Below are 24,111 nucleotides of genomic sequence, written 5' to 3' on the forward strand. Positions count from 1 at the left end.
TAATAATAATAATAATAATAATAATAATAATAATAATAACAGACATGTGGAGGTGAAGCATGAGGCCCATTGAACACAGAAACAAAAATTGATGCAGAATATTCCAGATTTGGAACTCTGACTGTTTTTTTAAGGATAAAAGGCTCTAATGAACAGAACAGGGGATATTATGGGATGGACGTGAGATACAGAATACAGCAGAAACAACCGAGCAGGAGAAACACGGTGAAATAATCAGCAGATCTGAGCAGAAACGTTTCCTCTGGGATGAGAACCGGAGGAGGCCCGAGGACTCACCGAGGCTCCTGCGGGGCTGAGTCCGGGGATCACGGCTGTCTGGCGGCCGCTCCCCGGCGGACAGGCGCCTCCATCCCGCTGCTGCTCCGCTCCGGGTGCGTTCAGACACACAACAGCTCCGCACGGATGGACAAACACGCATCTGACGCTCCGAGGAGACGGAGGGTCCGACAGAGACTCCCCGACAACAAGCACCGAGGAGCGCTTCGTTAGAGGACAGGCTCCGACCGGGAGGGCGGTGCTACTGCTGGAACCCGCAGAGACGGAAGGCGGTGAAAACAGACACCGACAAAGATGGAAAATGTTCCTTATTTCACCACCAAACAGCCAAACGTCGTTTTAAATCTCTCATCTAAAACTGTCTCCGCCCCATCGTGAACCTCACGGAATTGAATCGAGCGCACCCCCGGTCAGTGCGCTCTGCAGACTGCGCCTGCTCCACAATCTGAACGTGAACGCACCACAGGAGGTTGATGCTGCGTTCAGGGGCTCCAGCTTTCATTTGAATCGTTGTTTGTTTTTGGCCTTTCTGTGAATGTATTTATGTGTGTCTTTGTTTATTTTGTGCCTGTGGATGCTCTGGATGCCTTTATATATGTGTGTGTGTGTATACATACATACACACACACACACACACACACACACACACACACACACACACACACACACACACACACACACATATATATATATATATATATATAGGGAGGATCTGTCTGTCTCTGAACACAGCTGTGCTGCAAGATCATCACTCCATCTGAAGCCCTGACATCTGACATCTTCACAATATAATTGTAATAAACCTAAAAATTTCTGACTTGTTTGTAAATTGTTTGCTATTAACATATGTTATCAATGTGTTTATGTTACAAATACTTATTTTTTAAAACACTTACTGCTGTAATGACTGAGTGTGGCCTTAAGTGTAGACATCAACACAGAATTTGGTTTAAAAAAGTAATGGAATTTATTTATGAAGTGAAAGATTGAGATAAAGGAGAAAGTGCATTTTTGTAGGAGGAAAAGAGAGTTTATGCAGGATGCTGGCTGGATTGAAGCAGAGGTGGGTTTGGCAGACAGACAGACAGGTATGCAGATGTCCTATCAGTCGCTTTGAGCCAAGGTTCCTCTGAGTCCCCACATTCCAGAGCCGTTGTTCATCCGTGCAGGATATGCCAGTTAGCCCACTGGACACAGCATCTTCAACCTGTCATCAGAAATGATTATTTGATTAGTTTATATTTGTGATATAAAAGAAGACAATTTGAACTTGAACAGCTGTCTTCTATGAAAACTATTGCATTCTTTAATATTATATGGGGTGCTGTGTGTAAAGCAGCTCATTCTGTCACATTTAGCTTCAAACCATGAAAAACAAGTGGTGGGATTTTTTTTTTCTGGTGACCTTTTACAACATTTACTGCAATATTTCTCAGAAATATCTTAAATAGTTAAATGTAAGTATTAAATGTCAGACATAAATGATAAATATAAATGTTAAATATGACATTAACATTTATATTTAACATTTATATTTAGCATGTATGTCTGACATTTAATACTTACATTAAACTATTTAAGATATTTCTAAGATGAGAAATATTGCAATAAATGTTGTAAAAGGTCACCAGAAAAAAAAAATCCCACCACTTGTTTTTCATGGTTTGAAGCTAAATGTGACAAAATGTTGCTGTTTTTTAGCATGAGCTGCTTTACAGACGGCACCCCATATAATATGAATGAATGTAATACAATGAATCCTATTCAGTGTTTCTTCTTTAGTCACTCAGTTGTCGTGCACCACAACAGCAAGAAAACTACCACTTCTACTTCTGCTATATCCATAAAACTCTGTAATAGAGCCTTAAATGCAGTCCAAATACAATGTAGGAAATAAATAGTTCATAGTTTCAAATATTTTGACGTTAGAACCACAACTTTAAGCACGTATTACATGCAAAAAGCAACAAATATTACTGTCTGAAGCGCCACAGTTTTTTTAATAGAGAAAACTTTTCTTCAGTAATTACAAAAATAATGATAACAATGATGGCAAGTCATGACAAAAAGAAGAGTAAGGTGTAGGACTTTTACCTTCCATAATATTGAGGCTGCATGACTGCGCTGTCCTAATCCAGCGATGCAGGAGCATCCCGTCGTCTCCACCGCGCTGCTACAGAAGACAAAATGTGGAACAACGAAGAATTAAAAGTGGGCGGGGCGAAATAAGGCCATGCAGTCACAGTGCACGGTTATTATTTCTCCATCTTCTTTTATCAACAACCAGGTATGAGTTGGTGTTTTTGATAAACATTGCGAATGTTTCACCTGAAAAGAACAGCAGAAACACGTTTTAGCATCCACCGAGCTAACACACCTAGCAAGTACAAGTTTACATAAATCGTTACTTACACGGTTTTTTGTGATGCAGGATTTGTCTTTCAGGATCTTAACTCCGACTTCTTTAACCCATCCACAGACAAAGAAATTGTATGAATCCATGCTTTTCCAAGCCTTCATTTGTTTAGCAGTGCAAAAGCTTGTTTGTAGCACCAGATAGTTTGAGATATCAGGGAACTGAACTGGCGGATATTTTTCCAACTCGTAGGTCAAATCCTTCGTGGATAACGCATACGGATCTATGCCATCACAAAATTTGAGTTTTTCGATGTATCGAGTTTGAGAATTAGAATCTAAAGTATGAAAATACTCCGAATAAGAGTCGCGTTTTCCTTGCTCTGCGGCAGTCCTTTTGGTTGGCCTGACCACCACTTCATTAACCGGAAGTTAATGCCACCGCTAAAGTCACGTGTTTGCAAGCCATCTATAAGAGAAAAACACATTCGAGGTGCATTCATCTACATCACGGAAAAAACATTAACATTCGATTAACTCAGCAAAGGAGGAAATGCGCAGATATAACACAACCCAGACAATACTCCAATCGAAACATGAGGGCTTTCTGACACGGGCAGTTGGCTAATTTAGGCACGGTTCAGCGCTGCATGAGACAGGCTACTGTGGGGTGGCATCAGTGGGTAGAGTGGCCGGAGGGTTGCGGTTCGATCCCTCGGCCCGTCGTACTCATGTCGAGGTGTCCCCGAGCAAGACACCTAATCTCTAATTGCTACTGATGGGTCGTGGTTCGCGCCTTGCATGACAGCCATCAGCGTGTGAATGTGATGTATCATGTAAAGCGCTATATAAATACAACCATTTTATTTACCATTTACTTCACAACAGAGACAAATAAATGCACCGTGTGGCAACTGAGGCTGATGAACAACACACTGGATTCATTAACGTGTTCCCTGGTTGGTGGCTACAGTCTATATGGACTGTACAGCTGCTGAGAGGAGGAACGTCTGGAATGACCTGCTTCATCTGCTGCCTCCATGACCCGACCCCAGAAAAGCAGAAGAAGATGGATGGATGAATGGATGGATGTTTGTTTGGATTTTGTCTCTATAAAAACTCAGTGCAGTTTAGTCACCAAACTACCAGGATGAATCTACGTAGGATTCTTGATACTTTCTTTAGTTGTTGTGGAGACTGTGGTGAGATGTGAAGCGATCCAACGAGGAGCTTTATTCCGTTGGTAAATGTGATAAATATTATTGTGCTACACAAGAGGCATCTTTCCAAAGCAGGAACTTAGGGAAAACATTTTCAGGAACAACAATCTAATGGTTCCTTTCAGTGTTTCTGTTTCTGTTGTAGAATCGAACAGCTTCAACTGCAGTGTTGAATTTAAAAAGCCTTTTTTAACGGGTCAGTCAGTGATCCGTTAATCATTAAAGTGAATAAATTATTGAGGCCGTTTTTACAAATAACTAAATAAATCATTTTAAACGTGGAGCTGCTGTAGTCCAGTGACTGCCTCCTCATCACTCCAGTATCAAACACAGCAAACTGACTGCAGTCTTCATCTCTGCAAACATGAAGGGCTCCATCTGGTGGCAGAACCAAGCATTACAGCTACAATGCATTTTCTGTTCTGCATTTCCTTTGTCTTCTGGCTTATCGGTTAATACTTTAAATTATGAGCAATAATTAATGAATTAATGATTGTTATCATGAACGCCTCCAGTCTTGATGGTGGATTTTGTTTTGTTGATGTTAGAAAGGAAAAGACTGTTACTGGACAAGGACATGGAGAGAACAGAAAAAGTGCCAAAACTTCATCAGTGCAGCAGACAGACACGACATTTCAACATTTTCTCTTTTTGGACAAATTCTGAGTCTTTTTGCGCAGATATGAGCAATTTTGCATCACTTCTGTGTGACTTTGAGAAACTTTATCCAACATTTCGGACAATTTCTGATTACCATCGTTGAAAACTTTTGAATATTTTTTGCATTTTTAGAACACTTTTGCATCATTGTGAACATTTTTAAATAGATTTACACAGTTTCTGGACATTTTTTAAATAATATTCAGCAACAAGAGTAATTCTGAGCAATTTTTGTGTCATTTTGAATGATTTTTATGTAATATTGGACAATTTTGGTTTTGATTTTGAACATTTTGAGTGATTTTCAACACTTATTGAGTAATATTGTGCAGCATTGGTGTCATTTTGAACAATTTTTGATTCATTTTGACACATTTCCCGTTTAGTCAATCAGCTCATGTCTGCTCAGAAGCACCTGGTCTGGAATATGTTCCTCTTTGTCCCCTGAAAACGACTTTGAAGGAGGTTCTGCATCTAAGATTCCTGCAGTCTGAACTTCCACAAAGATTTAGAGCAACCTGCAAACTCCTAGAGTGGAAAATGTCCTGTTGAGTCCCATGGAAACTGCACCTTTGTTAAGCTTGTTGTGGAAAATCTGGATGAGCCGCAGCAAAAACAGTCACAGTGCAACAGAATTTGTCTTTATAATTTATTAAAGGACAAAGGAGGAGCAAGACAGAAAACACAGCTGAGGAGTTATCAGAGTTGTGAGACCTTAGTGGTTGACGCTGGTCACAACAAAACATCATGGAAAACAGAGAGAAAGCTGCTCAGAGTCTGGACTGTTGTGATCCTGACTACAAGTCCAGGTCCACACAGATACTATTCATCCAGGTATACATGATATATTTCTACAACAATTCCCCCATTGGCCATTCTAAGGCCATCTAAAATATCAAGCAGAGCAAGTCTTATTTAGCCCGACCACAACAGATGCTCCGAAACGACACGAGGATCAGCCCATGCCATACGAGCTGATCCAGCCCGATCTCACGGGGATTCGTGAAACTGTCACGTAAGTTTTAGTTTCGGCTTCGTGCGCACCAACACGATTTCGTCATGTTTTTCGTGCCGCTCACCACGAAATGCGCACCAATGTATTTTAAACGGCGGACTTTTCGTGCCACTCAGAACGTATTTCAAAAGAATGTGTATATTATATTTTTAATGTAAAACCGTGGCGAATCCAACGCTATATTTTGCATGACATCGTCCCTAAACATAACCCTAACCATAATCCTAACCATAACCTAACCATAACCTAACCATAAGCCGGTGGTACACTTACCAATTTGCATAGGAATATCAAGAATGTCCGGCGGCCGGCGGCCGCAAACGCAATCACACAAGCAGTATACGCCGATGGACAGCTTAGATCGTCATGAATCCACCGGTATAAACCACTTTCAGATGTGATTACCACAGCGAAAAACATTTCGTGGTGAGCGGCACGAAAAACATGACGAAATCGTGTTGGTGCGCACGAAACCGAAACTTACGTGACAGTTTCACGAATCCCCGTGAGACCGGGTGATCTGAGATGTGAAGGTGGAGACGCCTGCATGGATCCGTGAGAGGAGTCCGGGTCCACCCAGACCAGGAGCTGATCTCAGCAGGCTCACTGAGGAGACCAGGTGATCTCAGGGGAGACCAGAACCAAACACACAGAGCCATGCAGTGTCTTTGAAGAAGCATTCATCACATTACCCAATCAAATCACTTTATTCAACAAGCCAGAGTATGTACACATCACACACATGCATCAACGTGTAACCTGCAGAGCTTTGAGTTAATTTTATCACAAAGCGTGTGAAGGAAAGGCTGTTTTTGTGGACATACAACATCCTGTTATGTGAGCTAGCTGAATATAACTGAGTGGTTACATCATGCTAATTATGAAACTACACAATCCAAAAATCATCAACATCATCCAAGTAGGGCTGCACATTGTGTAGTAGTCAGCACTTTGGCTTTGCAGCAAGAAGATCCCCGGTTCAAATCCCAGCCTGGGCCTGGGATCTTTCTGCATGGTGTTTGCATGTTCTCCCTGTGCATGCGTGGGTTTTCTCCGGGTACTCCGGCTTCCTCCCACAGTCCAAAAACATGCTGAGGTTAATTGGTTACTCTAAATTGTCCGTAGGTGTGAATGTGAGTCTGTATATGTAGCCCTGTGACAGACTGGTGACCTGTCCAGGGTGTCCCCTGCCTTCATCCCAGTCAGCTGGGATAGACTCCAGCACCCCCCATGACCCTAGTGAGGATAAAGCGGTGTATAGAGAATGGATGGATGGATGGATCATCCAAGTCATCATGGTTATAGGGCAGAGTCTGAGCAATCTGAAGCATCATCTTTACTGAGTGGCAGCTGTATATACTGTCCTAAACCAGAATTGATCATATTTCCCCTATACTTGCTTCTCTTCACTGGCTTCCTGTTAAATCCAGAATAGAATTTAAAATCCTTCTTCTGACATATAAAGCTCTTAATAACCAATCTCCATCTTATCTTAAAGATCTGTTAGTACCATATTATCCTAGTAGAACTCTTCGCTCTCAGACTTCAGGCTTACTTGTTGTTCCTAGAATCTCTAAAAGTAGAATGGGAGGCAGAGCCTTCAGTTATCAGCTCCTCTCCTGTGGAACCTGCTCCCAGTTTGGGTTCTGGAGGCAAATACCCTCTCGGTTTTTAAGACCAGGCTTAAAACGTTCCTTTTTGACAGATCTTATATTAGGGCTGACTGGGTGATCATGAGGGGGTCGTCTGGAGTCTCCCTCTTGGATGTCCCTTCGTTCTGCCTCTAGTCATGCTGCTATAGGCCTATAGGCTGCTGGAGGACTTCTCTGGATGCACTGAGCCCTTCTCTATCTACCTTTAGATTTAATATATACACCGTTATTGCATTACACCAACTCTGTTTCCCCCTGTGCTATTTCTCCGAGTGTCCCTGGTCCCAGAGCTGGATGCTTCAGATCTGTGGTTGATGTTCCACCAGCTGGTCCAGTCTCCATCATGTCCACTGTGGGATGCTGCTGCTGACCTTCCTCCAGCTCACTGCTTCCAGCTGCTCATTTCCACCAGTCTACTCTGCATCACCCTCACTGTCACGGCTCCTGTCTGACCCTCCCTTCCTGCTGTCTGCTCCTCTGCCTGGTTACCTCTCCCCTCCCTCCCTCTCTGCACTGCAGCTGATCAGTGCAGAGAGAAAAAAACAGAGAGAAAGCTGCTCAGAGTCTGGACTATTGTGATCCTGACTACAAGTCCAGGTCCAGACAGATACTATTCATGAAAGGTATGCATGATATATTTCTACAACTCAGATGAACTGAAATTGATGTGGATCATGCAACACCAAGTTTACAGACACAAGGATATGTAGCTGCCTTCAGTCCAGAGCTTGAAGGCAGCATAAACAGGCCCTGAGAATGTAGTGCGTATGGTATGAATGTGGGTCAGTGTGTTGGCTGAGACCGTATAGTAGGACAGAGTTCCTGCAGACCAGTCCAGGTACACACCCAGTCGGGCACTGCCGGAAGGAGGACGTTCATTGACACCACTGCCTCGATACTCTATGTAGAAAATCGGCTCTGGTATCCACTTGTAGCCAACAGAGCAGGAAAAGTGGTTTAATCCAGTCGCTTTCAAGTTACTTTTTCCATCGCTCTCTGTACCGATGTAGCAAACACCAGCAGCTGCTTTTTCAGCCATGTTGAACTCCACCTCCCAGTAACAGCGCCTAATCAGTGGCTCTCTGCACAGAACCTTGACTATCTCATCAAACCTCTGATGGAAGTTGGGATACGGCTGCCTCTGTCCGTGAGTCGCCTTCTTGTTTCCATCGGACAGAGTGAGGTTGCAGTGAGCACTATCCAGGGTGAGATCACAGGCATCTGATGGAGACAAGAAGACCTGATCATCATCACAGTTCATTATCAATTTACTAACAAGCCCTCCAACAGAAATGACCACATCAGTTACCTAACCCTAAATCACATCTTTACACAACATGTAGGTGTCACTGAAAGGAAACAACGGAATTCTTCCAGTTTGAAAAAGTGACCAAAGTCTGCATGAGTGGGAGGAAGGGCTGAGTCAAAGATCACAGTACAGGAGGAGAATTCATGTTCTGTGACTCACTGTTATGTTAACATTTAGTTTGGTTTCGTTTTTTAACTTCAGTTTTCACTCACTTGTCAGGTAGACTCACTCACAGTCCTTGGTGAGGTCTAGTCACCAAACCTGCTTGGTTTGATTCAGCCACTAAAAATACTGAGTTCAGATTTAGCACCAAAAACATTTGGTTCAGTGTAGACACCAGACTGACTTGGTTTTGTTGTTGCATCAAAGGTAGTTTGTAATATTTGGTTTCAAAACTACTTTTGTTAGCGTTGTTCACCAAAACTATTAGGTTTAGTTTTGGCACCAAACCTATTTAGTAAGATCTGAGCATCAAATCTCCCTGGTAGGTGGAACAGTGGATCAGCACAGTTGTCTCACAGATTCATGTCCCGGCTTAAGGTGGGGATTTTTCTGTGTGGAGTTTGCCTGAGCATTTCTCTTGGTTCTCTGGCTTCCTCCTACAGTCCAAAAACATCCATCTATCATCCATACACCGCTTAATCCTCATTCGGGTTGTGGGGGGCTGGAGTCTATCCCGACTGACTGAGGGTGAAGGCAGGGACACCTGGACAGGTAACAGTCTGTCACAGGGCTACATATACAGACACACAATCACACTCACATTCACACCTACAGACAATTTAGAATCACCAGTTAACCTCAGCATGTTTGTGGACTGTGGGAGGAAGCTGGAGAACCTGGAGAAAAGCCACACATGTACAGGAGAACATGGAGACTCCACATAGAAAGATCCCGGGCTGGGATGTGAACTGGGGATCTTCTAGCTGTGAGGCAAAAGTGATAACCACCAACCACTGTGCAGCTCAGTCCAACCACATGCTGAGGTTAATTGGTGATTCTAAAATGTTTATAGGTGTGAATGTGAGTGTTTGTCTCTATGTGTAGCCCTGTGATAGACTGTTACCTGTCCAGGTGTCCCTGGCTTCACGCTCAGTCAGCTGGGATAGACTCCAGCACCCTGCGACCCTAATGAGGATAAAGCGGTGTGTAGAGGATGGATGGATGGATCTCCTTGTTAAGGTTTATTCACTAAAACAAGGCTGCTAGATTGAGTTCTAAAACCACTTGGTCATCTTTAGTTACCAGAATGACTCAGCTAAGTCAAAAAACTACATGGTTTAGGCTTCAAATCTAGTGAGTACTGTTCAGTCACCAAAAGGACTTAGTTAAATCCTGGCATTAAAATTACTTTGTTGGTTTTTTTTTTTTTTCCACCACAGCTACTGAGTTAAATTTAGTCATAAACACTACCTGGTTAAGATCAGGCACCAACCAGTTGTGTTGGTAAAACAAGCTTGGTCACCAAAACTAATGGGTTAACAGGAGTCAACAAAACTATGTTGTTAGGTGAAGGCAAGAGTACTGAATTATGTTTCAGCACTATATATATATATATATATAGTGGGTAGAGAAAGTATTCAGACCCCTTGAAATTTTTCACTCTCTGTGTCATTGCAGCCATTTGCCAAAATCAAAAAAGTTCATTTTATTTCTCAAATTTATTAAAAAGAAAAACTGAACTATCACATGGTCAGAAGTGTTCAGACCCTGTGCTCAGTATTTAGTAGAAGCTCCTTTTCAGCTCGTACAGCCACGAGTCTTCTTGGGAATGACGCAACAAGTTTTTCACACCTGGATTTGGGGATCCTCTGACATTCTTCTTGCAGATCCTCTCCAGTTCTGTCAGGTTGGATGGTAAATGTTGGTGGACAGACATTCTGAGGTCTCTCCAGAGATGCTCAATTGGGTTTAGGTCAGGGCTCTGGCTGGTCCAGTCAAGAACGGTCACAGAGTTGTTGTGAAGCCACTCCTTTGTTATTTTAGCTGTGTGCTTAGGGTCATTGTCCTGTTGAAAGGTGAACCTTCGGCCCAGTCTGAGGTCCTGAGCACTCTGGAAGAGGTTTTCCTCCAGGATATCTCTGTACTCGGCTGCATTCATCCTTCCTTCAATTACAACCAGTCGTCCTGTCCCTGCAGCTGAAAAACACCCCCCCACAACATGATGCTGCCACCACCATGTTTCACTGTAGGGATTGTATTGGGCAGGTGATGAGCAGTGCCTGCTTTTCTCCACACATACCGCTTAGAATTAACACCAAAAAGTTCAATCTTGGTCTCATCAGACCAGAGAATCTTATTTCTCATAGTCTGGGAGTCCTTCATGTGTTTTTTCAAACTCTATGCGGGCTTTCATGTGTCTTGCACTGAGGAGAGGCTTCCGTCGGGCCACTCTGCCATAAAGCCCCGACTGGTGGAGGGCTGCAGTGATAGTTGACTTTGTGGAACTTTCTCCTATCTCCCGACTGCATCTCTGGAGCTCAGCCACAGTGATCTTTGGGTTCTTCTTTACCTCTCTCACCAAGGCTCTTCTCCCACCATTGCTCAGTTTGGCTGGACGGCCAGGTCTAGGAAGAGTTGTGCTCGTCCCAAACTTCTTCCATTTGAGGATTATGGAGGCCACTGTGCTCTGAGGAACCTTGAGTGCTGCAGAAATTCTTTTGTAACCTTGTCCAGATCTGTGCCTTGCCACAATTCTGTCTCTGAGCTCCTTGGGCAGTTCCTTCCACCTCATGATTCTCATTTGCTCTGACATGCACTGTGAGCTGTACGGTCTTATGTAGACAGGTGTGTGCCTTTCCTAATCAAGTCCAATCAGTTTAATTAAAGACAGCTGGACTCCAATAAAGAAGCAGAACCATCTGGAGGAGGATCAGAAGAAATGGACAGCATGTGAGTTAAATATGAATGTCGCTGCAAAGGCTCTGAATACTTCTGACCATGTCATATTTCAGTTTTTCTTTTTTAATAAATTTGCAAAAATTTTCTACATTTCTGTTTTTTTCTGTTGAGATTGGGTGCTGAGTGTACATTAATGAGAAATAAAATGAACTTTTTCATTTTGGCAAATGGCTGCAATGACACAGAGTGTGAAAAATTTCAAGGGGTCTGAATACTTTCCGTACCCACTGTATATACACACTGCTCAAAAAAATTAAAGGAACACTTTAAAAACACATCATATTTCAATACGGGGAAAAAACAAACTGGATCTTAGCATTGATATGGACTGGATAATGTGTTAGGAATGAAAAGTGACACATTGTTTGATGGGAATGAAAATGATCAACCCCCCAGGAGGGCTAAATTCAAGACACCCCAAAATCAAAGTGAAAAACTGATGTGGCAGGCTGGTCCATCTTGCTGAAATTCCTTGGCAGCAACTCAAAATGGTATTCAGTAGTTTGTAAGGCCTCCAAGTGCTTGTATGCATGACTGATGATGCCGGGACAAGCTCTGAATGAGACGATGGATGGTGTCCTGGTATCTCCTCCCAGAACTGGACCAGGGCATCACTGAGCTCCTGGACAGTCTGAGGAGCAACCTGATGGTGTCGGATGGAACAAAACATAATGTTCTGAAGGTGTTCTATTGGATTCAGGTCAGGTGAGCGTGGGGGCCAGCTAATGGTATCAGTTCCTTCATCCTCCAGGAACTGCATGAGTTCTCTTACCACATAAGACTGGGCATTGTCGTGCACCAGAAGGAATCCAGGACCACTGCACCAATGTAGGGTCTGACAATGGGTCAAAGGATTTCATCCTGATACCTAAAGGCAGTCAGAATGCCATTGTCCAGCCTGTAGAGGTCTGTGCGTCCCTCCATGGATATGCCTCCCCACACCATCACTGACCCACCACCAAACCAGTCATGCTGAACAATGTTACAGGCAGCATAATGTTCTCCACAGCTTCTCCAGACCCTTTCATGTCTGTCACATGTGCTCAGGGTGAACCTGCTCTCATCTGTGAAAAGCACAGGGCACCAGTGGTGGACCTGCAGATTCCTGTGTTCTATGGCAAATGCCAGCCGAGCTCCACGGTGCCGGTCAGCGAGCACAGCGGGCACTAGAGGACGCTGGGCCCTCAGACCACTCTCATTACATCTCTTTCTGATTGTTTGGTCAGAGACATTCACACCAGTGGTCTGCTAGAGGTCATTTTGTAGAGCTATTGCAGTGCTCATCCTGGTCCTCCTTACACAAAGGAGCAGATACCTGTCCTGCTGATGGGTTGAGGACCTTCTACAGTCCTGTCCAGCTCTCCCAGACTAACTGCCTGTCTCCTGGAATCTCCTCCATGCTCTTGAGAATGTGCTGGGAGACACAGCAAACCTTCTGGTAATGGCACACATTGATTTTTCTTCCTGGAGGAGTTGGACTGTCTGTGGAACCTCTGTAGGGTCCAGGTATCGCCTCATGCTACCAGAAGTGACTCTGACCCTAGCCAAATGCAAAACCAGTGAAAAACAGTCAGAAAACATTAGGAAGGAATAAAATGTCAGTGGCCTTCACCTGTAAACTCATTCCTGTTTTGGGGGTTGTCTCATTGTTACCCCTCTAGTGCATCTGTTGTTAATTTTATGAACACCAAAGCAGCTGAAACTGACTAAAAAGCCCCTCAGTTACTTACTGACCAGATCAGTATCCCACATGTTTGACTAACTTAATGAAATACTTAGATTAAAAAGTGTTCCTTTAATTTTTTTGAGCAGTGTATATCTATATCCATATCTATATCCATATATATTTATATATATGTACAGTCAGAAAAAAAATCACTTGACTGGGTTTAGTCAGCAAAACTAGTTGGTTAAGTTTGGGCACGAAAACTACTCAGTGTAAATTTCAAGCCCGAAAACTACTTAGTTGGAGTTTGGCACCACAATTACTTAAGTAAATTTGATTGAAAAAATTACTTGGTTAAGATTAGTCAGCAAAATTATTTGTTAATTGTAGTCAGGAAACTACTGAGTTAGGTTGACACACTAAAACTTGTTGGTTGAGTTTAGTCAGAACATTGTGCCACCAGAACTGATTTTTTAAGTTTAGTAATTAAAACTAGATCATTAAATTCAGTCACTAAAACTACTTGGTTACGTTTAGACACCAAACCCTCTCGCTTGAGTCATCAAAACTACTTAGTTAGATTTTGGAACCAACAAAACTTGTTTAGATTTAATAATGCAGCGAGTGTTTCAATGAAGTGATGTGTCATTATTCAGAGGACTGCAAAAGTAAAATTGGACTTACACCAGATCAAATCCCTTCTGTCTTTTATGTTTTCCACATCAGTGACATCAGGCCTGGAGAAGTCATCAGTGACCAGACTGGCGTTCCTGTAGTGGTAGATGCTTGCTCCTTTGTGTTCCACATTTGAAAATGCTGCTACAAGGAAGCAAAGTTGGCGATTGTTCTTGAGATCTTTGGCTAGGTGATGAATAACTCTGGCTTTTTGTCTCATTTCTTTGATCACTTCATCTGAGAAGAACCACTGGTCCTGGGTCGGTAGAAGGACTCCCCCACTGCCTTCTAACTTCACTGAGTCCAAGTACTCAGACATTTCCTGAAGATAGGGATCAGCAGGTTCCAAGGAGGTGAAAACAAAGCAGAGAACATCCTCTACTTTTGGATCTAGAACCACTCTGTCCAGCTCTGACTGGTTTGAGATGATCTTTATTCCCTCCATTACCTCTACACATGAACGGATGACGTTAACTTCTCTTTCCATGTCTTCTATCCACTTGGTTAACTTCTGGTGACTGAAAGGTGACTTGTCTTTATCATCAAAGACCTTTTCTAACTCCTTCTCGTCTTCTTCACCTGCCCTGATGGAGGGAAGTTTCTTGGCGATTGTCTCTTGGAGTGCAGACCTGAAACACATGCAGAGTTTCTGGAAGGTGCTCCACTTTTCTTGGATGTTTGGAAAAGCTTTCACCACTTTATCATTGAGAATATCATTGCAGCAAATTTCCAGATGATGCAGATCCTGCAGAGCATCTTGAGCCCTTCGTACGAGTCCGACAGTGATCCCAGTTATCACCTTGGGAGCTTTTGTATGTAACATCTTCAAAGGCATCACCCAGACCTTCAGTGGAACCACATTTTCATACTTTTCTCCCAGTAGTTTTGGAAGCTGGATGTATGTCTTCACAGCGTCTGTAAATGTTGCAGGGTTGTCATCAAGAATGAAGTCTCCATAGAATTTGCAGGTAAACTTGTCAGTTGTGTTCTTCTCTTCTTCTGTCAGCTTGATGCCAATTTTTCTGTCAATATTAAATGAGGGGATCTTCTTTATCACAGCTTTCATGCTGCCCTGGATGTCCTGAACACTGCTGTCATCTAACTTCTCACTGTCAAACACAAAGAAAGCGTTTGCCCCATAAAGGATGCCAGTGACGACATGTGTCGCAGAACTCTTTTCAATAACACCGATCTGTTTAGGGCTCATCGATGAAATGTTTGTCATAGACAACTGTTGGAAGTTGGTGGTAACTTTGTACTGAAGCGTCACTCTGCTCTGATTCTTGGACTTCTTCTTGTCATTCAGATACTTGGCAGATCCTCCAACTTCAATCAGTCCACTCAGGAAACTGGCCTTCAGGGAAGCATCAACATCCAGCAGAGAGGACTTGGATTCAATGGAATCAGAGGCAGTGATTTCAGACCTACTGCTGTGCTGACAAGTCTCCACTATATTTGGTTTCAGGGTGTTTTCATCCCACAATGTGAAACCTACAGACAGAGACCAAGAGTTAAGGCAGGAAAAATGCAACACTAGAGCTGATTAGTATCATTTAAATTATGAATAATTTCAGGAAAAAAATAATGCTGTGTGGGTCATACACTGTTTAAGCCAGTTTTCCATCAAAAACTCCAGGAACATTCATTTCCAAAAAGAAAACAATGTCCAAGAACTTTCCCGTTGCTAAAGATTCCTTGATCACATCCAGATTGCAACATTGGAAAAAGTAAGCTGGTGATTTCAGTCTCAAAAGACACCTCTCTAGAAAGTAGAAGAAATGAGATTAATCAAGGCACAGCAGAGATCCAACAACCAAGTGGAAGAAGATAAGCACTTGTACCGCAGCAACTTCCTGACAAGGACATAATTGAGTATCTGAGAGAATACAGTCTGTTAGTCAGGAATGTCACGAAGAGGTAAGAAAGCTGTGGCTGGGTCATGTCACGGAGCAACTAGTTGATCCAGGGAAGTCTGCATAGAATAAGTATAATTTTTTGTGCTTGACAACACTGACAACAAAGAGGCCAGATATTTCATGAAATCCATCCATCCATTTTCTTCTGTGTATCGGAAAGCACGAGTCACCCTACAGGATGCATAGTGGAAGCGGGATGATATCTACACAGATGTGGAAGGAACCCTTTATATGGAACACTCCTCAGCTGAAGTGTTGATGACCTGCAGTGATGGAAGTGGTGCAGGTCATAAACAAAGCGGCACCTGGAGAAGCAATAGCTTTGAACAGTGAAGGATGGTCTGTGATAAGGTCAATATGACTTTGCATGGCAAGAAAGCATTTCCAAAGTGTCCAGATGGGAGAGCCATTGTCAGGATAATTCTGACAATGAACATGAGACCCATGGACTGGAGGGGAAGTTGGTGAAGTGTTGTCACGGCAGAAATGGGGAAAGGCCAACTGTATTGCAGACCAGATATGTTAAAACCATCTTAGGACATGAAATGAAGGATAGAAAATCTATACATTAAAGCCGACCCCACAAGTGGCAAACCCCACCATTTTCTTGGCAGAAGGACACTACTTCAGAAGAGCCTTTGTGCAGGAAAGGAGATGGAAGAGTTTGAGTGGTTAAGACCCAACTCCATCAACAACAATAGAACCTGCCATTCACCAGAAGAGCATTGGATGTGTTGTGGTGTAGAAAAAGATGAGCATGAATGTTATTGGTATGAGGTAGCAGGAACTATGGTGGCAGGATCATTGATAGTGATGAAGGGTGTGATTGAGGCAATCGGCTATGGATTTTCTAGGCTGGGAGGTTGAATAGGAGAGCTTTTTGCCTGACTGTGGCCATACCTCCTTATTACTATTGGAAAAACAATTTTGGGTTGAAAGACTGCTAATCTGTGAAGGGAGGAATTAGGAGCTACATCAAGAAAAGGGAAGAGAGCAGCAATGCAAACAGGAAATTGAATTTGGTGGATTGAAACCTTTTTGAAAAAAGAGGGAAATGACACTCAAGGGCAAAGCCGATTCAGCACGACTATCCCAGACTATCCTTGAAACTTCACCATGCTATGTGGCAAAGCTACCTTTGAAGAATGTGTAGAATCCTGGAGGTTAAAATGATCTGGTTTATCTCCTGCTGTACTGGAGAATGGGCCCTGAACTAACCACTGATTAATATTACATTGAGCCTTGGCTGTGTGAAGACCACTGTAGAGAATACCTCCAGGAGATAAGGGAGAGGAATTCTCTGTTTCTTAATGACCTGAAATGCTCCAATACTGGAGAACACCAAAATGGACACTACTGGAGTTGGACCCTGCACGGAAGCAGTTGTAGATGATTTTTGATTTTTCCACCATATTCTACAGGCCAGTGAGATGGACCAGCACAATCTATGAATTATTTTTAGCAGTTGCTCTGTTGGGATACCTTTTGACCATGGTTATGGCCCTGCAAGAAAAAGGAAGAAGGCATTGCTGTTGACACTCCATTATACTCTGGGGAATGGTCTGTATTTGTATAGCGCTTTACTATACCTGCAAGGTACCCAGAGCGCTTTACAAGATACATTACATTCACCCATACACAGCGGAAGCTGCCATGCAAGGCGCTAACCATGACCCACCAGGAGCAATTAGGGGTTAGGTGTCTTGCTCAGGGACACCTCGACATGAGCATGACGGGCTGAGGATCGAACCGGCAACCCTTCGGTTGCGAGACAGCCGCTCTACCCACTGAGCCATGCCGCCTCAATTACAGCAGTCTTCCACTGGCCAGTTCTAGACCATACAGGGGATTTGAAAAGAGGCTATTTACAACATGACATGAAACACAAAACTCTTTTCTGATTGACTGTTTGTAAATAGTTTCTGGTAGTTCAAGTCTACAGAATTCTTTCTGACCAGATCAGACAGTCTCAATCTGACATTTCAAAGACAAAAACAGCTTCTTCAAATGTACCAACACTCACATCACCCAGACAGCACAGTGGCTTGGTGGTTAGGACCAGAGGTGGGTAGTAACGAGTTATATTTACTCCGTTACATTTACTTGAGTAGATTTTTTGATAAATTGTACTTTTATGAGTAAATTCAAAGCACAATACTTTTTACTTTTACTTGAGTATGTTTGTGGATATGAAACGCAACTCTTACTCCGCTGCATTGCACTTCACGGCTCGTTACTTCTCTTGTTATCCAAGTGATAATGCATATACTTTTTTATTTTGCTAGATACACACTTCTGCAAAAAGTTCTACCACATGACTGTTTTTCACCAATCAGAGGCCGTCATTCAGTCACATGACCGCACAACTGCGTAGCTGCCGGGCTAATATCTGTGGCGCGCACAGACCTATGAACAGAGGAGGAGCACACGAAAAATGGCAGAGGAGGAGGAGGAGGGGGAACACCCGTGACCTCACATACGGAGCATGTTTAGCCTACACGCGTCGCAAAAGAGCAGCTACACTATGTGGTGTCTTCTGTGTCTCTCTCTGTGTCTGTCTGTCAGCTCTGTCTTTCTCTCTCTCTGTCTCTCTCTGTGTGTCTGCTTTGTCTCTCTCTCTCTCTCTGTCTGTCTCTCTGTGTGTCTGTCTCTCTGTCTCTCAGTCTGTCTGTCTACTCTCTCTCTTATTTGGACACAGACACCTGTTATATGTAAAGACTGCCTTGTTCTAAATATAATCTACCTGGTTAGCCCTGATGTGCCATTTGGAGGGCAGGTTAAAGGTTCATGTATCTTTTCACTGCAAGTTTGCAGGGTTGTTGCCTTTGTTTTGGTTTTACACACGTGGACAAAATTGTTGGTACCCCTCAGTTAAAGAAGGAAAAACCCACAATTCTCACTGAAATCACTTGAAACTCACAAAAGTAACAATAAATAAAAATTTATTGAAAATTAAATAATCAAAAACAGCCATTACTTTTGAATTGTTGATTAACATAATTATTTAAAAAAACAAACTAATGAAACAGGCCTGGACAAAAATGATGGTACCTCTATTAAAGATTGAAAACTATTTGACCAGAGTGACATGATTAACTCAGGTGTGTCATTTAATTGACATCACAGGTGTTTCCAAACTCATAATCAGTCAGTCTGCCTATTTAAAGGGAGACAAGTAGTCACCCTGCTGTTTGGTGAAAAGGTGTGTACCACACTGAACATGGACAACAGAAAGCGAAGGAGAGAATTGTCCCAGGACATCCGAAAAAAAATGATAGACAAACATCTTAAAGGTAAAGGCTATAAGACCATCTCTAAACAGCTTGAAGTTCCTGTGACAACAGTGGCTCATATTATTCAGAAGTTCAAGACCCACGGGACAGTAGCCAACCTCCCTGGACGTGGCCGCAAGAGGAAAATTGATGACAAATTGAAGAGACGGATCGTTGGAATTGTATCCAAAGAGCCCAGAGCAACCTCCAAAGAAATTAAAGGTGAACTCCAAGGCCAAGGTACATCAGTGTCAGATCGCACCATTCGTCGTTGTTTGAGCCAAAGTGGACTTCATGGGAGACGACCAAGGAGGACACCACTGCTGAAAAAAACTCATAAAAAAGCCAGACTGGAATTTGCAAAAATGCATGTTGACAAGCCACAAAGTTTCTGGGAGAATGTCCTTTGGACAGATGAGACCAAACTGGAGCTTTTTGGTAAGGCACATCAACTCTATGTTCATAGACTCAAAAACCAAGCATACGAAGAAAAGAACACTGTCCCTACGGTGAAACATGGAGGAGGCTCAGTAATGTTTTGGGGCTGCTTTGCTGCATCTGGCACAGGGTGTCTTGAAAGTGTGCAAGGTACGATGAAATCTGAAGACTATCAAGGCATTCTGGAGAGAAATGTGCTGCCTAGTGTCAGAAAGCTTGGTCTCAGTCGCAGGTCATGGGTCTTCCAACAGGACAACGATCCAAAACACACAGCCAAAAACACCCAAGAATGGCTGAGAGAAAAGCGTTGGACTATTCTAAAGTGGCCTTCTATGAGCCCAGATCTGAATCCCATTGAACATATGTGGAAGGAGCTGAAACATGCCATTTGGAGAAGACACCCATCAAACCTGAGACAACTGGAGCTGTTTGCTCATGAGGAGTGGGCCAAAATACCTGTTGACAGCTGCAGAACGCTCATTGACAAATACAGAAATCGTTTAATTGCAGTGATTGCCTCAAAAGGTTGTGCAACAAAATATTAAGTTATGGGTACCATCATTTTTGTCCAGCCCTGTTTCATTAGTTTGTTTTTTTAAATAATTATGTTAATCAACAATTCAAAAGTGATGGCTGATTTTGATTATTTAATTTTCAATACATTTTTATTTATTGTTACTTTTGTGAGTTTCAAGTGATTTCAGTGAGAATTGTGGGTTTTTCCTTCTTTAACTGAGGGGTACCAACAATTTTGTCCACGTGTGTATGTTGTGGAAAAACTGCTGTTGAAGAAGGTTTAGAAATGGGTAAACCTTAAGTTCCATGTTTGGTTACAGTCATTCAGTATGTGTAATATTTTGATGTTAAACCTCAGGGACAGTTTTAAAGAATATTTAAAAAAGAAAATGCTAGAAACCTGCAATGCTGGCAAAAGTGTGTTTCTTGGAATATAATTTATTTTTTCATATTTTTTTCATATAAAGATTTAATTTATTATCATTTTAGTTAAAGAGGTTTACCTGAATATTCACTTTATTGAATTTACATTTATATTGTATGTCTGATTGAATTCATGCACAGAAGACAAATAAATCGGATGTTTCTGTTACTCACTGCTTGAGTAGTTTTTTTTCACCAAGTACTTTTTTACTCTTACTCAAGTAATTTTTTAGATGACTACTTTTTACTTCTACTTGAGTCATATTTTTCTAAAGTAACATTACTCTTACTTGAGTAAAAATTTTGGCTACTCTACCCACCTCTGGTTAGGACTTTTGCCTTGTAATCAGAAGATCCCTGCTTCCTGTCCCCGCCTTCCTGGGATCTTTCTGCATGGAGTTTGCATGTTCTCCCTGTGCATGCGTGGGTTTTCTCCGGGTACTCCGGCTTCCTCCCACAGTCCAAAAATATGCTGAGGTTAATTGGAAACTCTAAATTGTCCGTAAGTGTAAGTGTGATTGTTTGTCTGTATATGTAGCCCCCTGTCTTCACCCCAAGTCAGCTGGGATAGACTCCAGCCCCCAGCGACCCAAATGAAAATTAAGCAGTGTATAGATAATGAATGGATGGATAGACCCATATCACCCTTCAGTCTGAACATTGGCAACGCATGGTACCAGCTGAAAGTACTTTTTCCCAATTACATTGTGGTACTAAGTGTAATCATCGTCTCCGTTTTGTTTCGTTACGGTAGTTGATTGCCAGACAGTTCATCGGCAGCTATTCTGACTGATGATTAATCCATCACTGCTGCAGCTGGATGGTTGCAGTGGATGATGGGAGAACAAAATGTTGTACTTTGACTCAGTCTTAACAAGGATTTTACTCCACTGTGGTCTCGGTGAACATTTACCTGGGATCAGCTCATCTCTCCGTCTGTCGTACAACATCCCTAAGGTGAAAGGTCGTCCAAGGGCAGCCATGTCTTCTGAGGAGCTTCCTCTGTTTCAGAGATTGATGCACGAGATGTCAATGACACAACCAGACAATCTTTACAACAATGAGCATGAACACAAAGTGTTTTCCAGTTGAAAAGATTCAAAACATCCACAAAGACGCCAAACAACTACACAAAGCAAAACAATCCTAGAAATACACAAAATGACCAGATAGAAACACAAAATGTGTCAGGAACCTTCCAGAAGGTTTGGAAGGTCTGAATTGTCATGTAGCATTTTTGCAATGTTATCTGCATTATACCTGTGAAAATACAAACACTATTTTAGTTAATTAACTACATTAATGAATGAAATGCCACCTTCACAGGCATTTTGAATATTTTTACAATAACAATTCCTCTGAAATCACAATAGCTAAACTAGATTGATCCATTTTTAGATGTCAAAAGACTAGAGAAAGAAAAGAGAAAAAGAAAGTACACTGAAAATGTCAATGAGATACTGGATGGAAACACAAGCGACATGTAGCAGTTAGAAGATGAGGAGGAGACGGAGCAGGTTTATGGGATTAGTCCAGAGTTCAGTGTGAGAACCTACTGACAAATGGAGACAAAGCTACCTGCAGTTTGTTGTTTTTATTTATTATTGTTATCTTTTTGTTGTGAAGTGTGTCAGATCACTCAGTGCTAATTAGTAGACTGGACCAGGGGGAGTTTTGCTTTAGACTGTTGTCAGCAAAAAGGTGCCAAAAACGCCCAAATATCAAATTTGATACAAAAAATATATCATAGACAAAATGATGCATCAAAATTTTTCTTTTGTATTTTGTTAAAATGAGTGATAAACGTCTCAATTCCCAAAAGGTAGAATTTTCTGGCTATTTTCTGATGAGTCAGGCTTTACAGGGACAGTAACTGTTTTATACTAAAACGTGAACATGCAGGTGGGGTTATTGAATCTGATTATATTTCAGAGTTTTTCATGGTAAAGATAACCGGAGCAGATGAGCCGAGGGGGTGATGTCATCGAGTACGCTGGAGTTCCAACGGCACATTAACTGAGATGTTCTCAGGAGTCTGTACTTCAGAGTCGTACCGACAAGTTTATACTCACCACATACACGAGTACACACTTACATACTTGGAACTGAGAACTACTGTCTTAGCTAAAACAAATGTCTAAAAACACTCCAGATTCTGTAAAAAGTAAAGAATTCTGACATTTCGATCAACTCTGAAGCCATGACTGACTCAGCAGCGACCAACGGGAACTTCAGAAAACATGGGAAAAGTAAGTAGTTAAAATAATGAATATTGAAATAATTTAAAATGATTTACCTCACAACACGGGTTTGAGGAGCAATTATCATGAGGGAGATGTTGGAGGATGATGAAGATGATGCTGATAATGATGATGATGATGATGATGATGATGGTGAAGATGCTGATAATGATGATGGTGATGATGATGGTGATGATGGTGAAGATGAGGAGGTCTTTGTCCCTGGAAATACAGCAGAGTATGGCTTCAGTTAGAACCAGCTCAGAGCAGAATCAGCTGTTTGTCTGCAGCTCTGAATGTGGATTCTTCCAAAGCTGTGGAGGGTTTGAGGCTCAGACTGAGGAGGAAAAGAAGGGTGTGTCTGCAGAGCTGCAGGCTGCACTCTATGGACTGCTTCCTGTAGAGCTCCAGTGTTTGTTTCCTGCTGAATCAGAGTCAGACGATGATGCAGCATTTATCTCCATGATGGAAGACGGCCCCGATGTGGGATCTGGTTTCATTAGTTTAATGTTAGAAACATTTCTGCTGCTTTCATTTGTGCAGCAAAGCTGTTGCTGAACTGAGACACAAACCATGTTTGCAGTCGTCATGAAGCCGTGAAAACGACCACTTTTATAGTGACAGCTGCTGTAAAAACAACTCTGAGCTGTTTACTGATTGGATTAATTGAGTCAAGGCCAGATTTTATGAGTCCATCTCCAGATGATGATATTTAACTCCAGCCAGCAGATTAATGGATCCTTCATCAGATAGATGTTAGAAGAATGCTTGTTTTTGTTGTTTTTCTAATATTAATACAATAAAAACAGTAATTTCTGGTCAAATATCATAAAGAAAAAACAGATCATTAATAAAAATAAAGGTTTGTGATGTGGATGTTACTTATAGTTTGGGTCTGTTTTTAAATGTATTTATTTATATTGGCAATGTTTAAATTATCTTTTTTGTTTGGTTTTACTCTAACTGGAAAATTACAGCAAATTGTTCACAAAATGAAAGCAAAAATATTTTAAATATAAATTCTAAAAATTATACATATATTGCATTTTTTTGGGGGAAGTGCATTTTTTTGGGGTAAGAAAATGTTTTTATAGTATATTATTCATAGAATCAAAACTGAATTTTTTATAGAGCGTTAAAGTTTTGTGAAGTCAGGGGGAGGGGCTACTTGATTGACAGTCCGGTCTGGAATGATTGACAGGTCCTATGGAGGAGACAGCAGAGACTCTGCTCTCCTGGTTTGGATTAATTCTGATAAAATAACTGATGGTTAGCAGCAGAACCTCTTCCACAAACAGTTTTTCTGCCTGTTGGCTTGTTTGAACCAGTTTTCTACCTTCGGCTGATCCTACCAGCAGACACTGAAAGGCCTCTGATAGTTCAGTACGAATAGAAATAAGTAACCCTGAACCTTGAACACAAACACACACAACAAATAGACAGACACACAAACAGTCCGTGTTCTACCTGAGGTTAAGTTCTAACATCTGGATCGGTCCAGCTGCTAACATCTGGGTGTCCTTCAGGGGAACCAGGGAACATGAAGGTCTGGACAT

The 24,111-nt window shown here is 42.0% G+C and overlaps 2 protein-coding genes across 2 annotated transcripts in view; both read right to left on the reverse strand.

The window, feature by feature from the left end:
• Positions 1-488, reverse strand: part of LOC110968418 (poly [ADP-ribose] polymerase tankyrase-2) — a 53,445-nt gene extending 52,957 nt beyond the window's left edge. Inside the window, exon 1 of the mRNA XM_022218301.2 lies at positions 298-488. The gene's annotated coding sequence lies outside the window, so the exon portion shown is untranslated. The remainder of the gene's footprint in view (positions 1-297) is intronic.
• Positions 489-5,210: 4,722 nt separating this feature from the next.
• On the reverse strand, positions 5,211-24,111 carry LOC110968419 (stonustoxin subunit alpha-like). The gene is made up of 4 exons (XM_051939007.1): positions 24,023-24,111; positions 21,229-21,317; positions 13,760-15,241; positions 5,211-8,420 (listed from the first exon to the last, which is right to left on the reverse strand). The coding sequence occupies exons 1-4, from the start codon at positions 24,109-24,111 to the stop codon at positions 7,888-7,890; spliced, it is 2,193 nt and encodes a 730-aa protein (XP_051794967.1). The 3' UTR covers positions 5,211-7,887.

This window comes from Acanthochromis polyacanthus, chromosome 19 (assembly GCF_021347895.1).
Source record: "Acanthochromis polyacanthus isolate Apoly-LR-REF ecotype Palm Island chromosome 19, KAUST_Apoly_ChrSc, whole genome shotgun sequence".
Classification (NCBI taxonomy): domain Eukaryota; kingdom Metazoa; phylum Chordata; class Actinopteri; family Pomacentridae; genus Acanthochromis; species Acanthochromis polyacanthus.

Excerpts from the sequence above, each read along its gene's own strand:
- LOC110968419 (XM_051939007.1), bottom strand. The coding sequence starts at position 24,111 with ATGTCCAGACCTTCATGTTCCCTGGTTCCCCTGAAGGACACCCAGATG. Across the intron at positions 21,318-24,022 it reads ATGTTAGAACTTAACCTCAG|AGGAAGCTCCTCAGAAGACA; the intron begins GTAGAACACGGA and ends TCTCTGAAACAG. Across the intron at positions 8,421-13,759 it reads CAGAAGGGATTTGATCTGGT|ATGCCTGTGATCTCACCCTG; the intron begins GTAAGTCCAATT and ends TGTCTCCATCAG.